We start from the raw sequence: 13,528 nt of genomic DNA, 5'->3' as shown, positions 1-13,528 counted from the left end.
CACCTCACGTCGGGAAATTGTTGACGCAAGCCTGCCACCTCGAGACCAAGCAGCGTGGGGTCGCGGAGGTTCAGCAGCTCCCTCAAGGCGAGCAGCACTGGCGCGCACTGAACGCTCTCCTCCAGGCCCTGAACACGTCGGGGTTGGTCTCTCTCCAGCCCTCGGCCCCTACCCAACCACTGAGACTCCCGCCCATCTGCTCACCCAGATTCTCACCAAACCGAGGAAAAGCTCCCGAAGCTGGGCGGCATCGTGCCGCAGGCGCTCGGCCGCCTGGGTCCGCTCGTCAGCACCGCGGCACACTAGGCGGCCTTGCATCAGCGCACGTAGGTACTGCAGCACCACGGTACGCTCCGCCTCAGCCAGCAGCAGCTGCGGGGAGCACGATCAAATGGTTCCAGGACGCTTTTCCCATGGGCGCTTTCGCCCCTCCCCAGCCTTTACCCGCAAACGCACCTGGACCGCAGGATCCCGCACGTGTCGGAAGTCCTGGCAGAAGCTCGCGGTCCGCTCGCACACGTCATCCAGCAGCTCTGGGCTCGACAGCCACCGGCGAGAGGGCAGAGCAGCGAATAGGGGCTGGAGCGGAGGTCAGAGACGCGGCTGGAGGGACGATTCAGATCCGGCATTCCCCGCAGAGACCCCCCATGCATCCGCTGTATCTCCTTCTCCCACCCCCATCTCCACCTGAAGCCTCACCTGTAGCTCCGCCAGCAGCGCCTCCAACACCAGGCGGCAGATCCTCCTCTGCAACTCGTCCAGCGCTGCCTCCACCGGAGCCAAGGCCCCTGGAGCCACCCAGTCGGGCTGCAGGACGGACACGGAGGAGCTGGACCGACCAAAAGTACGGCTTCAGGACCAAGGCCAAGGCCCGAGAGGCCCTCCGTTGTCTAGCCACTCGGGCGCCACCTAGTGCCGCAAGTGTGTTCCGTGAGGGGGCAAGAAGGGCGGCTCCCTGCACTTCTGAAAGTCTGGGCCACGGAGTGAGGATCGGAGTGGTGGGCTCAGCGAACTAGAAGGGACACAGGCCAGCTGCACCTGCCTCTAATTCGCGGTGTGACCTTGGGCAAGTCATGTCTTTCAGTTTCTGTTTCGGTAAGGGGAGAGAGTTAATCCCAGTCAGGAGGGAGTCAAAATCATCGTTAATTTGTTTGTCCTCTCTGCCCCCACCCCAAAGAACATGAGACCCAAGAGGAAGGGAATGTTTTTGTTTTGTTCACAGCTGTAATGCCAGACATAACCTGGCACAGAGTAGGGCCTTGATAAATATTTGTTGAATGAATGAATAATTGACACTATGTGCCAGGTACTGTGGTAGGTACATTTTATGTTATCTCATGTGATTCTCAGAATGTCCATTATTACCCATATACTACTGATGACAAAAGCAAGATTCAGAAAGATTAGGTAACTGGCCCAAGGTCACACAGCTAGTAATTAGTAGAACTAGGATAGGAACCCCAGGGCTATGTGAGTCCAAAATTCCGAAAGGCCTAGTGTGAGCTGGGTCCATACCTAATAGGTGTTCAGTCAGGGGTTACTGAAGGTGGGGTTCGGCGGGGGCCTCCTGGTACCTGAGTGCTGATTGGTGGTTGAGGGTGGCCAGTAGGTAGGGCACGTAATGAGGGGCCGTTGCTTCCCCCCTGAGGTGGTCTCGGGAGAATCGGATCAGAGCATCACTGAAGCTGCAAAGGGCAGAGGCGGCTCCTGTATCTGCTGTCACTGTGTGCAACCCCAGTCCTTGGTACTCTGGCCCCACCTCCAAGATACCCAAGGCCCTGTTTTGAAGGAGCCCTTTCCCACAGGTGTGTCTTATCACTCAGAGCCCCTTAGCGCTGCCCCAGGATCAGGGCCAGGGGTTGGGAGTGGGTCAGTGCCTTGGCAGACCTCCTTAGGAATGCGCTCAGTTCTGACAGTGCCACGCCATGCACCCGCCGCTGCAGTGACTCACTGACCATTCTGGTCACGCGAATGTTCTCTTCCAGGATCTACAGGCAGGGATGGGCAGCCATCAGCAGAGTCCTAGTCCTGCCCTCTTTCCCTTTCCCTATGAGAGCTGCCCCCCTGCCTTGCCACTTTTCACCCACCTGCAGCACGATGGCTGGCATTGGTGAGTGGTAGAAGCCAGATGGGTCTGTGTCAGGCTCCTGCTCTCGGCCCCACTCAGCTACATCCCCGTCCAGTGCCTTCTGCAGCCACTGGGCCACACTTGCCTGGGGAAAGGGGCAAGGTGCAGCAGTATGTAGCAGGGCACTGACACTGCTAGAGACAGGTGGACATGCGACTCCACAGATACAGGCCCACAGCTGGTGGCAGAGCTGCTCTGAACCCAGGCCCCAACTACTCACCTGGACTTTGGCCACAAATATTGCCTCCAACTGCTCGATGTTCTCCAGGGTCAGGAGGGGCTCCAGATCAGACACATCAGCCTCGGGCCCTAATTCCAGGCTCCCCATCATTTCTGGCCTAGACATGGGTAGCCCAGGGTTACATTGAGCCTCCAGCCTTTGATGAACCCACTTCCCATTGCCCCAGGGACACTGACCCCAGGTATACATGCAGTGCCCAATGCAGCAAGGTGAAGGCATCGGCAGCTTCCAGCTGAGGCCCTTCCAGGAGTTGCTGCAGGCAGTGGCGCAGGCCGCTGTGCAGGGTGTGGGCCCACAGCCGGACCACGTTGTAGTGTGGTGGGCAGCAGGGTGCTACCAGTGCCTCAGCCGCGGCCAACTCTGCTGGTAGAGCCACCCGCAGAGCCTCCAGCCACTCTGCTAGTGCCCCTGGCCCAGGCTGCAGAGGTGTCCCAAAGTGGATCTGCTCCAAGCCCTCCTGTAGTGCCCGCAGACAGCGCTGCCGCCAGTCCCGGGCAGCCTGCTCCAGGGAGGTTGTGCGCCCAGCGTCCACTTCGGCCACACGCATAGCAGCCACCAGAAGGGCTGGATCCTCCCGTGCCAGCTGCCCTGCAGCCCCTGCAGCCGCCTCCACAGCCTGGCCCAAAGCCTCAGCCAGAGGGCCCAGCCCCTCGAACACTGGCAACTCCAGGCCCCCGAGAGGTGCCCACGTCTCCTCTTGTAGCTGCTCCAGTTCCCGAAGGCTCACATATGCCTCCAAGAGTCGCTGGGCATCAATCAGGGTCTGTGTGTGGGCCAATGCAGCAGGCACTAAGCGGGGAGAAGAGGCAGCCCTGGGTCTCAGCTTTCCCACCTGTGCAGTGGGTATAGCAGTAGATGCTGAGGCCCTGGGGCTGGGGTGATGTGTAAAATATTTAATTATCAGTACAGTAGAGCATTGGTCAATCTGAAAGGACCCAGGGAAGGGCCTACATGGTGGGCCAGGGGTAAACCCTTGAGCTGATGGAACATGTGGAAGTCAGGGATCTTGGAGGGAAGGCAGGGAGGAACTCGGGGGAACATGCCAGTGGCTATTCATCCACGCTGTTAGGGAAATAGTTTAGTAAATTAACAGCCAGGTTGGCCAGAGCCACTTGGTGTCAGTCCTGCTCAGACATCCCATGCTCGGGAACCCCAGAATGAACTAATATGCACCCTTGCTTCATATGCCATTTGAAGCCTGAGTTACTCTCTGGGAGGTCGCCCACGTGTCCGCCCATGCAATCTCCCACTGGCGCCCCAGGCCCTTGATCAGTGATGGTGTTTGTCGACTACCTGTCGGAGGACTGCGGCCTAGGGCCCTACACACTCACCAGCTCGCAGCCGGGGCAGCAGCTGAGACATGGCCTGCAGTTGCTTGTGTTGCACAACCTGCTCCCGCAGGGGTTCTAGGGTCTGTGCAGCCTCAGCCATACCCCAGAGCAACCCATGAGCCTGGCCCAGGGCTTCGCGGGCTCCCTGCACGGCCTCAAGGGCCCAGGCCAGCTGCCGCACACCGGTCTTCACACCCTCCAGGTATGACTGCACCACTGACTGTGGGAGGGAGGCAGCCAGTGAGGCCTGGCCAGTCCTGCAGCCCGCCCTCAGCACTCCTGCCTCCTGCCCGATGCCCACCTTGATGCGTGCTTCCAGGGAACAGGTACGCTGCACCTCGCGGCTACGGTACTGGCCGAGCCTGGCCAGCTGCTCTGGCCGGTAGAAGATGCCCGAGGCCCACTTGAGTGCTGCACCCCGGGCCAGCTGCTCCGCCCTCTCCTGCTCCGGCCACTCAGGCCCTGGGCAGGAAGAGCCTGGGCAGCCGCGTCAGTTGGGCAGGGCCTGCAGGAAGTGGCTGCCAAATCTGCTCCCCTTCCTACGCCTCGGCCTGCCCCCCAGGGCAGTCCACTCCTCTCCCTGCCCTCCCTATAGAGCTCCAGCCAGACCTGGCAGGGAGGACCAACCCCACCATCCCCAACTTTCTTGCCACCATCCCCCCCTCAGCCCACCCAGAAGGGCTCATACCAGGGGGAAGTGCAGGCTGCATTTTGTCCCTGGCTGCTGAGTCCATGGCTGGTGGAGCCGGAGCGGAGGTAGGAATAGGGGCGAAGGTCCAGGTTAGAGCAAGTAGAGTGGGAGCGCCTCTGAGTTGCAGCTTCCGTCTAGGCCCCACTGAGAAGGAGGAAGGTTCTTGCCCAGCCCCCTCAGGAAATGAGAGGGAGGTGGGTGTGATGAGAAGGAAACTGAGACACCTTTGCCTGCTGGGTTTCTCAGTTTTGCCCCTCAGATGCAAGTGAAACAGGGTAGGCATGGGCCTCCACTGGACACCGCTCCTGCTCTGAGTTGCAGAGGACAGTTTGATATGGAACTCACCAGGCTTGGCCAGGCGTCCAGTTCTCCCTCCTCCACAGATAGCCTTGACCTTGAGGATGGCCCTCCCCCCTGGCCTTCTTGGCAGAGCTGGGTACTCCCACCACTGGCTCATGAGACCCACACCTCAGCATGCAGCAAGAGACTTCCTCTCCCCAAGGAAGCCTCTGTCCCACCTCTCTGCCCAGGAGCTCCCTCCTCCCTCCAAGGTCCCGCCCTCTCCAAGGCCACATGCAGAAAGGAAGGAAGCTGAGTCTCTGGGACTTTATTCCCAACAGGAAAGAGCATCTGCACTGTGGGACAGAGTGGGGAGGGCTGGGCGCCACTTCCTCGCGGGGAGGGGGGGTGTACTCCCTGTGATCATTGAGGCTTGAGCAGCCTATGCAGGATCTGTTGTGCTCAGGACACAGACATGGACTAGATGGCCCCAACCTGGGTGGAGAGCGAGGTGTGCAAATATGGGTGTAGGCAACATCACAGTGTGACAACTGTGTTGACGGGCCCTTCAGAGGTAGGTGTGCCTCTGCACAGGAGCAAGAGACGACAGGCTGTTGTGAAGACAGTGTGTGGTAGGTGATGGCAGAGACGGGTGGAAGGGCTATGAAAGCTATGTTTGTCTTGGGAGTTAAAGGGAGCCATGGAAGGGACTACTAGGTAGTAATAATGTAGTGGACACTGGCTACTACCCGAATCCACCCTTCAGGACAAAGATACTTGTTCCCCCAGCTGCCAGAAATGTAGGCTGCTGAGGTCTCACAGCTGAGTCTCTCAGTCAATGTTAGGGTATAAAGGCCAGGTACCCTTGCCTTGGAAGGCCTTGGAAGAGTCACCCCAGTTTCAGAGCTCCGAGTAGGATGGGCCAAGTTCTCTGTTTTGAAGATTTTTTTAAAAAATAAATTTGCTTATTTTATTTATTTATTTTTGCGGTACGCGGGCCTCTCACTGTTGTGGCCTCTCCCGTTCCAGAGCACAGGCTCGGGATGCGCAGGCTCAGCGGCCATGGCTCACGGGCCCAGGTGCTCCGCGGCATGTGGGATCTTCCCGGACTGGGGCATGAACCCATGTCCCCTGCATCGGCAGGCGGACTCTAAACCACTGCGCCACCAGGGAAGCCCAAGAGTTTTTTGATGTGGACCATTTTTAAAGTCTCTATTGAATTTGTTACAATATTGCTTCTGTTTTACGTTTTGCTATTTTGGCCGTGAGGCATGTGGGATCTTAGCTCCCTGACCAGGGATCGAACCCACACCCCCTGCATTGGAAGGCGAAGTCTTAACCACTGGACGGCCAGGGAAGTCTCTGAGGCCTCTATTTTAACTGCACAGCAGTTTAATTCTCCTCTCTGCCCGATTCTGCCTGTCTTACTCCCTTACAAGTGTGGCTTCTCAGTAAACTTCTTGCAGGCACATCCCTGTTTCCCAAACAACTTGACCTAAAGTAAACAATAATAAATAATGACAATGTTAAAAATAACGAAATGATACTAGCAAACACACAGTCCTCCCACATGCCAGGAACAGCTCTAAGCGCTTTACATGTATTTACACATAGGTAAACATGTTTGCACTGGTTGAAAAGTGGTTATAATCCCATGGCCTCTGAGCGCTGCAGTGTGGAGATAAGAGAAAGATGAGGCTGGGGTCAGGGAAAGAGAGTGGGGATGGAGACAAGTGGACAAGCTAGATGTAGTTAGTGCTTGCTGTTTGGCAGGAAGTGAAGGACAGGAATAGGATGGGTGATCCCAAGACAGCGGGGCAGCCTTTAGGAGCAGGTTTGGGGAAACACATTGGGTTCATCAGGCAGCACAGTCTCCTCTCCTGAGATGAGGGTTGGGGTAGAGTTAGTGGAGTTGGGGCAGGTTGGCCAGCCCGTAAGGTTCCAGTGGCTCCTCCTTCCCTGCTGCCGAGGCTGCCCAAAGACTTCCTCCACATCCTTCCTTAACAACGCTGGTCTCCGGGGATCCTGGGGTTATTTTCGTCCTCTTCGGCGGTTGGACAATTGTTGGTGGTCCCCGAAGTTTTTCGGCTGTGTTCGCAGAGATGAATTGTGCTGGATTCCCTGGGAGGGCGCGGAGCGGAAGCGGAAGCAGCGATGCTGGCGCCGGCGGCCTGGAGGCCAGGAACGGAAGCGGAAGTGGCGGCGGCGCCGGCCTGGCCTGGCCTGGCTGAGGGGAGGTGGCGGGAGGGCGCTATGGCGGAGGCCGGGCCACAGGCGCCGCCGCCCCCGGGCACCCCAAGCCGGCACGAGAAGAGTTTGGGACTTCTCACTACCAAGTTCGTGTCGCTTCTGCAGGAGGCAAAGGACGGCGTGCTTGACCTCAAGCTGGTGAGGCCCGGGCTAAGGGGCGACAGGGGGGATGGTGGACCAGGCCTGGGCCGGTAGCGGGAACCCCCGGGGCGGCCCAGCTGAGCCCTCAGAGCAGGCCGCCATCCATGTGCTTTCTCACAGGAGGGAGGCCGGGAGCTGTTTCATTCATTCGGCCGAGGCCATTGGGCGTCAGCTATGTGCCAGGCTTGGGGCTGCAGGTGTTGGTCCTCGTGGCCCTCCCCGGCAGGTGTGGGGAGAAGAGCATCAGAACATCAGCTCAGGCGGCGCCAGGCCTCTTCCCGCCCCACAGTCCCGAGCTGCTGTAGTGCCTGGGAGGAGGGTTGGAATCAAGGACACCCCCTTTAGAGACTACTCCAGACTAAGTCTCACCTGAGAGTGGGGCTGAGCATTCCCCACTCTCTTCTGCCTGCCAGGCAGCTGACACCCTAGCTGTTCGCCAGAAGCGGCGGATTTATGACATTACTAACGTGCTGGAAGGTATCGGGCTGATCGAGAAAAAATCCAAGAATAGCATCCAGTGGAAGTGAGTGGGGGCACCAGGGAGGGCAACGGGATCTCCTACCCAGAAGCGTCAGGGGTGTGGGGTGGAGGGTGCAAGAGAGAGCAGGGGCTGTGGGACCCAGAGTTCCTGGCAGCCCCTCTCAGCTCCACTCCCCGGGCTCAGGGGCGTGGGGCCTGGCTGCAATACCCGGGAGATCGCGGACAAGCTGATTGAGCTCAAGGCAGAGATCGAGGAGCTGCAGCAGCGAGAGCAAGAACTAGACCAGCACAAGGTGTGGGTGCAGCAGAGCATCCGGAACGTCACAGAGGACGTGCAGAACAGCTGATATCCTCCTGGCAGTCCTTGCTCCAGGGGAGCGGGCGAGGGGCCCTCTAGTCCAGCTGGGTTTGCTTGTGGTCCACTAGTCCCTATCCCTCTTGGGAGGGTAGTCCTACAGCTCCTGGCCAGGTTCCAGCCTCAGGCTCCCTCCTCAGAAACTCTCGCCCACCAGTCTTGGACTGTGATCCCTCCCTATGTAGACCCCAGGGCTCAGGACTTTCTTTGAGAGCATATATGTCAGACCTCTGCTGGAGAGCTGGGTCTTCTCTGTGGTCAGCCATCTGTCGCCACGGGCAGGGCATCAGCCGTTCTCCTTAACCCCCACACCTTGGCCTACGTGACTCATGAGGACATCTGCAGATGCTTTGCTGGTGAGCAGAGCCTGGGTAGGGGGAGATGGGGGTGGGGATGGGTTGAGCCACAGCTCTGAGCAGTGGACTCAGTGCCCAAGAGATTTCTGTCTCTTAAGAGGGTTCCTGGGGCCTGCCCAAAGAAGAACCAGACAGGGTAAGTCCTGGGTTTGAGGGTCACTGGGACCCTATGGAGGCTAACCATACTGAGAGGGTACAGGAATTCTGGGCTGGGTCCCTGGGTCAACCCCTACCTGCATCGTCCCCTAGGTTTGGCTTCTCACGTGTGACAGAAGCATACAAGGCAGAACGTGTGTTTGCATGTTCATGTATGCTTGTATGCAGGGGGCAATGGTGCCCACTTCCAATCTACAGTTAGTTTAGTTGCCTTGTAGGTACAGGAACTGTTTCTTGTTCATCTTGCATCTCCCAGTCTGGTTCAGGGGAAGGGATGTTGGCCTTGGCTAGAACATCTACACTTGGGGAGCAGCCCCGTCAATCAAGTGAGGTGCCCATGGCCAGCAATCTTTTGCTGTGTGTCTGAACCCAGATTTTCTGGTTACTGACCCCTGGGCTCTTAGGAGGAGAAAAGCTTTAGTTCTCTGCCCCAGCCTACTGTCCAGCCCCTCAGAGACCATGATCTCCTTCCTTACTCTAAGGAATAGGCACTCCATTCTCAGTTCAGATTGAGCCCGTGGGCCTTGATCCATCCTCCTTGTCATCCTAGGAGACACCCTCCTTGCCATCCGGGCCCCATCGGGCACCAGCCTGGAGGTGCCCATCCCAGAGGTGGGTGCTCAGCCCAGCCATGCGGGGTGAGGGCGGGTGCTGGCTGTGGAGCCCGATAAGTCCCGGGTGGGGCAGGTAGGGGGAGGCCTGGGGTTTGAGGTTATCTAGGAGAACGGGCAGCCTAGGGTGGGAGAGGACACTGGCCCTTGCCCAGGGTCAGGCAGGAGCCGGGCCTGCTTCCAATTCCACCTGTCCTCCACCCCACACCCTCACCGGTAGGGCCTCAATGGGCAGAAGAAGTACCAGATTCACCTGAAGAGCATAAGTGGCCCCATCGAGGTGCTGCTGGTAAACAAGGAGGCATGGAGCTCACCACCTGTGGCGGTGCCTGTGCCGCCACCCGAAGATCTGCTCCAGAGCCCACCTGCTGTCTCTACCCCTCCACCTCTGCCCAAGCCTGCTCTGGTCCCGCCCCAGGATGCCTCACGCCCAAGCAGTCCCCAGGTGACCACCCCCAACCCTGTTCCCGGCAGCACCGAAGCCCAGGGGGTGGCCGGTCCAGCCGCTGAGCTCACAGGTGAGGCACAATGGCCATGTGGTGATGGGGTGATTTCTGGGGCCCAAGAGGCAATACCTCTGTGTGATGGAATGCCGTACTCAGAGTGGAAGGGACCCTGTGCCGTTCTTTTTCCTGCTCCCCCATCTCGCAGGCCTCTCCTTGCTAGTGCAGCAAATGGCCCTTGTTAACGGAAGTTCTGACTGTGTGAAGCGGCATTAGTGGTGGCAGTTTTCCCCCAGATATGCCAGTGTCACAGTTGCCCTGGCAGCCCCTCTTGAAGTGTGGTCACAGGGGCCATGTCCGTGAGTCTCCCTCCTGCAGGCTTCATGCTCTTGTCTCCTTCAGTGACTAATTTTCACATTACCTTTTTGGGAGTGATGGGCAGTGCCTAACTTTCCTTGGGCCTAGGAACTAGGGTGCTAATCATCCTGGCTGTGGCTTCTAGCACGGCCAGCTTCAATACCCTGCTTCCTGTCCCCAAGTGACTGGGTTTGGGGGATGTGGTTGCAGTGAGTGCTATCCCTGGAACCGATAACAAGGACGGTGGTGAGCTCAGCTCCCTCCCGCTAGGCCTGACGGCACTGGACACCCGGCCGCTGCAGTCCTCTGCCCTGTTGGACAGCAACAGCAGCAGCAGCAGCAATAGCAGTTCATCTGGACCCAACCCTTCTACCTCCTTTGAGCCCATCAAGGCAGACCCCACAGGTGGTGAGTACTTGTCCCCTTGGCAGCAGTGAGAACCCAGCCTCAGACAGTCCTAGGTCAGAAACAGAGTTGGGCTTGGAACCCAGCTCTCCTATCTCCTCAGCCAAAGCTGGTCAGCCCCCTGCCATCAACCAGAGCTCTGCCAGCCAAGGTGAGGAGCCTGGCCTCTGGCTTGGTGCTGGTGCCCCTTTGCCCCCTTCCTGGGCTGACACAGACCTCCCTGGCCCTCCCTCAAGCCCTGCCTGCCACCCCTTGGACCCTGGTCTCAGGAAGGTGTGAATGCTCTCCTGGGGAACGGGCTGTGGTATGGCCCTCAGGCTCCAAAGGTGGGCAGTATGTTCTTAGGAGAGGTGGTGTCATCTGCCTGGTATCTCCTCTCCATCTTGTGACTTGAGCGTTTGCTTTTTCCAGGACTCATTCTCCTCGGCCCTCAAGCACTGCTAAGTCTCTCCTCGTTAAATGCCACTTCATCGCCTGTGTCTCTCTCTCTCTTCTTCCCTATATCCTCTGTGTTTGGACTCCTTGATAAAGTCATCTCCATTCTACTCCATACCCTGGTCTCCTAGTCAGCCTTCAGGTTGCGGCAGTCAGGACCCCAAACCCCCACCCCATGCTACACCAGTGCTACTCTTGATAAGTTGCCCAGCTTTGACAGCCAGCTCCAGCAGGTTTCTGGCCAATTTGCTCTGGTGCTCTCTTGCTCTGTGTTGATGCTCTTTTTTCTCCTTTGGCATTAATGATGTCAGCTCTTGGCTCTTCTCCCTTAATTGGCTTCTTCTTCTGACCTCTCCCTGGCATTCCTTTAAATCTGGTTTCCCAGATCTCTGGCTCATTCCACACCTGTGGAGGGCCCCAGTTCTGGGTAGATGAATCCCAGCCTCCATCTTGCCTAGGCCTTTTGCCTGAACTTAACTTCTTGTGTCCACGTGCCTTCCTCTGCACATCCAGTGGGCACTTCATTCCCATGTGTCCTCAACTGAAACTTAGATTTCCACCTTTGTGCATACCCGACCACTGGCCCTAGTCAGCCAGGCCTGACACCTGGGGTCAACTCCAGCTCTACCTCCTTCTCCCTCCTTCTCCTGCTCCCCACCCCACATCAGCTTAGTGAGTTCTCTTGCAGACATCCCCCACGGATGGCCTCATGTATCCTAACACTCAGGATCACTGCCAGCCACCTCTATCCTAAGTTCTTCAGCATCTTCTTCACCCCGACTGACAAGAATCTGTTTGAAACACAGCCTGACTGGCATTTCTCTGTCTACAAAATTACCTTTAACAGCTCCCAAAGGTCTGCTGGATAAAACCAGAGCCCCTAAACCTGGCATATGAAATCCCTCGTGATCCAGCTCCAGCACTCCTTTCCTCTGTTTCCCATGTGTGTCCTCCTGGTTAGACCTTTGTAGCAGTGTCATCACCCTGTAGCACTATCCCCTATTTAAGAGTGCCTCCTCCTCTGCCAGGTGACTGGCCTGGGCTGTGGTCTCTGAGCCTGGCACCAAGTAGGTGCTTAGCAAGGGCAGGGATGGACAGGACATCCTCTGTCAGACAGGGCATCCTGCATCAGACAGAGTATCCTCCATCAGACAGGGTATGTACTCTGAGCTTAGAAATGGAGAGGGTGTGCTGCCCTTCTGCCAAACCACTGAGTTAGAAGGGCTGTACTGATTACCTACAGTGGTCCTTTGGCACCGAGGAATTCAGGTCTGGTAGGGGAGACTTGCAGACAGTGCCGGCTTGGTCTGGTGCAGGACCTACATCTCAGCTGTATGGAGCCCCTGGGTGGGTGATAAAGGATCTGGGGAAGTGGGGGCTAGAGTGGGACCAGGCTGGATCTCTGTGCCCTTGAGCATGGCTTTCTTGTCTTTCAGTTCTGGAGCTCCCCAAAGAGCTGTCAGAAATCTTTGATCCCACTCGAGGTAGGGCTGTGTTCTTCCCTGGGGTTGGGGTGAGGGGCACAGCTCATTGGGTGTTAGGGCCGTTTTCTTGCCCTTCTGAGGACCTTATGGTTGTGCCCGGTACCTGGGCAAAGGGTAAAGTTCCTGATGGTGGCTGGGTGGTCCCCTTCATGGGCTTTGGTGGGTGGAGAGGCAGGAGCCAGAATGTAACTGAGCTCTCCCTCCATCCCCAGAGTGCATGAGCTCAGAGCTCTTGGAGGAGCTGATGTCCTCAGAAGGTAGGTGGCCCAGGCAGGTGGGGGGTGAGTGTGTGTGGGCAGGGTTTGGGTGGCTGCTGGGTGGGGTCTTGGCCCTGGGGCCTCAGCCTGTTGCTCTCTGCAGTGTTTGCACCCCTCCTCCGCCTTTCTCCACCCCCTGGAGACCACGATTACATCTACAACCTGGATGAGAGTGAAGGTGTCTGTGACCTCTTTGATGTGCCTGTTCTCAACCTCTGACTGACAGGGGCATGCCCTTTGTGGCTGGGACACAGACTGTCTAACCTGGGGGCTGCCTGGGGACCTCCCCCCACCCCACCCCTACACAGCTTGAGAGCCATAGACTCCTGGCTTCCCCAGCCTTCCCTCACTGCACAGTTCTGGCCACAAGTCCCACTCCTGCACCAACACCTGTTCTGTGCTGGGGGAGCAGGGGAAGGGGGCTTAGCCCTCTCCACTGTGGAGCCAAAGTGTTTGCCACTCCTTTTTGGGGGCCTTCCCCTACCTGGTAGCCTCCCCCGGCCCTCCCAGAGTTCAGTTTCAGCTGCCACCCAGTGGCACAGATCCAAGGACCCTCCATCACCCTCCTTAGGGCAGCGCATCCAGCCCCACTGCCCTGTACCTGCCAGCCCCTCCCTCTCCAGGAGGAAGCATGGGGTGGGGCTAGGCACTTGCCAGCACCTAGCCTAGCCTCCTTCACTTCTCCCCTCGTGGATCACACAGCTCCTTCTGTACGGCTCGTGTGCTCCCTTTCTGCTGGCCCTGAGAACCTGTTGGGGCGGGCAGGTTGCCAACAGGAGGAATGGAGATCTCTAGCTAGGAATCTGGTCGGGAGAGTCCCTGAGGATTGGCCCGGCCTCCCTCTGCCCCACAGTCCCCCTCTTGTGTATTCATTTATCCTCATTTAGAGCCATTTGCAGAGATTTAGAAAGATTTGCAGTAACGAATGGATTCCTATATAAAGATTATTTTTATACTTTTTGCAACAAAAGGAAATTGTAATATTTGTACAGTGTCCAAATGAATAAAGACCATGCCTAAGGCTGTCTTTGATCTGGTTCTTTCAGGGATCCTCCCTGGGACTGTGCTGGATTGGTGGTGGGAACGGGCGGGTCAACTTTCTGGAAAAGGTGTGGCGGTGCTGACAGC

The 13,528-nt window shown here is 57.7% G+C and overlaps 2 protein-coding genes across 4 annotated transcripts in view; one reads left to right on the top strand and one right to left on the bottom strand.

Moving 5' to 3' along the window:
* The window catches only part of EXOC3L1 (exocyst complex component 3 like 1), a 5,905-nt gene extending 1,047 nt beyond the window's left edge, over positions 1-4,858 (bottom strand). Inside the window, exons 1-12 of one of the 2 annotated variants that reach the window (XM_024733970.1) lie at positions 4,389-4,858; positions 4,002-4,177; positions 3,701-3,920; positions 2,546-3,158; positions 2,349-2,466; positions 2,088-2,213; positions 1,888-1,988; positions 1,575-1,685; positions 700-829; positions 457-579; positions 205-372; positions 4-128 (exon numbers count right to left, since the gene is read on the bottom strand). In XM_024733970.1, coding sequence (XP_024589738.1) covers positions 4-128; positions 205-372; positions 457-579; positions 700-829; positions 1,575-1,685; positions 1,888-1,988; positions 2,088-2,213; positions 2,349-2,466; positions 2,546-3,158; positions 3,701-3,920; positions 4,002-4,177; positions 4,389-4,848 — 2,471 coding nt within the window. In that variant the 5' untranslated portion in view covers positions 4,849-4,858. The remainder of the gene's footprint in view (positions 1-3; positions 129-204; positions 373-456; positions 580-699; positions 830-1,574; positions 1,686-1,887; positions 1,989-2,087; positions 2,214-2,348; positions 2,467-2,545; positions 3,159-3,700; positions 3,921-4,001; positions 4,178-4,388) is intronic. The other variant, XM_024733981.1, reaches the window with a different exon arrangement.
* Positions 4,859-6,883: 2,025 nt separating this feature from the next.
* Positions 6,884-13,425, top strand: E2F4 (E2F transcription factor 4). 2 transcript variants are annotated; one of them, XM_024733623.1, is made up of 10 exons: positions 6,884-7,058; positions 7,475-7,584; positions 7,726-7,887; positions 8,209-8,252; positions 8,959-9,020; positions 9,240-9,537; positions 10,030-10,227; positions 12,096-12,143; positions 12,356-12,400; positions 12,504-13,425. In XM_024733623.1, exons 1-10 carry the CDS (start codon positions 6,924-6,926, stop codon positions 12,617-12,619), a joined length of 1,218 nt encoding a protein of 405 aa, XP_024589391.1. In that variant the 5' UTR covers positions 6,884-6,923; the 3' UTR covers positions 12,620-13,425. The 2 variants fall into 2 exon arrangements, with proteins under 2 accessions (XP_024589391.1, XP_024589393.1); XM_024733625.1 differs by having other exon boundaries at positions 6,894-7,058; positions 10,090-10,227.
* Positions 13,426-13,528: the final 103 nt, after the last annotated feature.

The sequence above is a fragment of the Neophocaena asiaeorientalis genome, unplaced genomic scaffold (assembly GCF_003031525.2).
Source record: "Neophocaena asiaeorientalis asiaeorientalis breed wild unplaced genomic scaffold, Neophocaena_asiaeorientalis_V1.1 scaffold90, whole genome shotgun sequence".
In the NCBI taxonomy this organism is placed as follows: domain Eukaryota; kingdom Metazoa; phylum Chordata; class Mammalia; order Artiodactyla; family Phocoenidae; genus Neophocaena; species Neophocaena asiaeorientalis.
This window is presented reverse-complemented; position numbering and strand designations above follow the sequence as displayed.

Excerpts from the sequence above, each read along its gene's own strand:
- E2F4 (XM_024733623.1), top strand. The coding sequence starts at position 6,924 with ATGGCGGAGGCCGGGCCACAGGCGCCGCCGCCCCCGGGCACCCCAAGC. Across the intron at positions 7,585-7,725 it reads AAGAATAGCATCCAGTGGAA|GGGCGTGGGGCCTGGCTGCA; the intron begins GTGAGTGGGGGC and ends CCCCGGGCTCAG. Across the intron at positions 10,228-12,095 it reads CAAGGCAGACCCCACAGGTG|TTCTGGAGCTCCCCAAAGAG; the intron begins GTGAGTACTTGT and ends CTTGTCTTTCAG.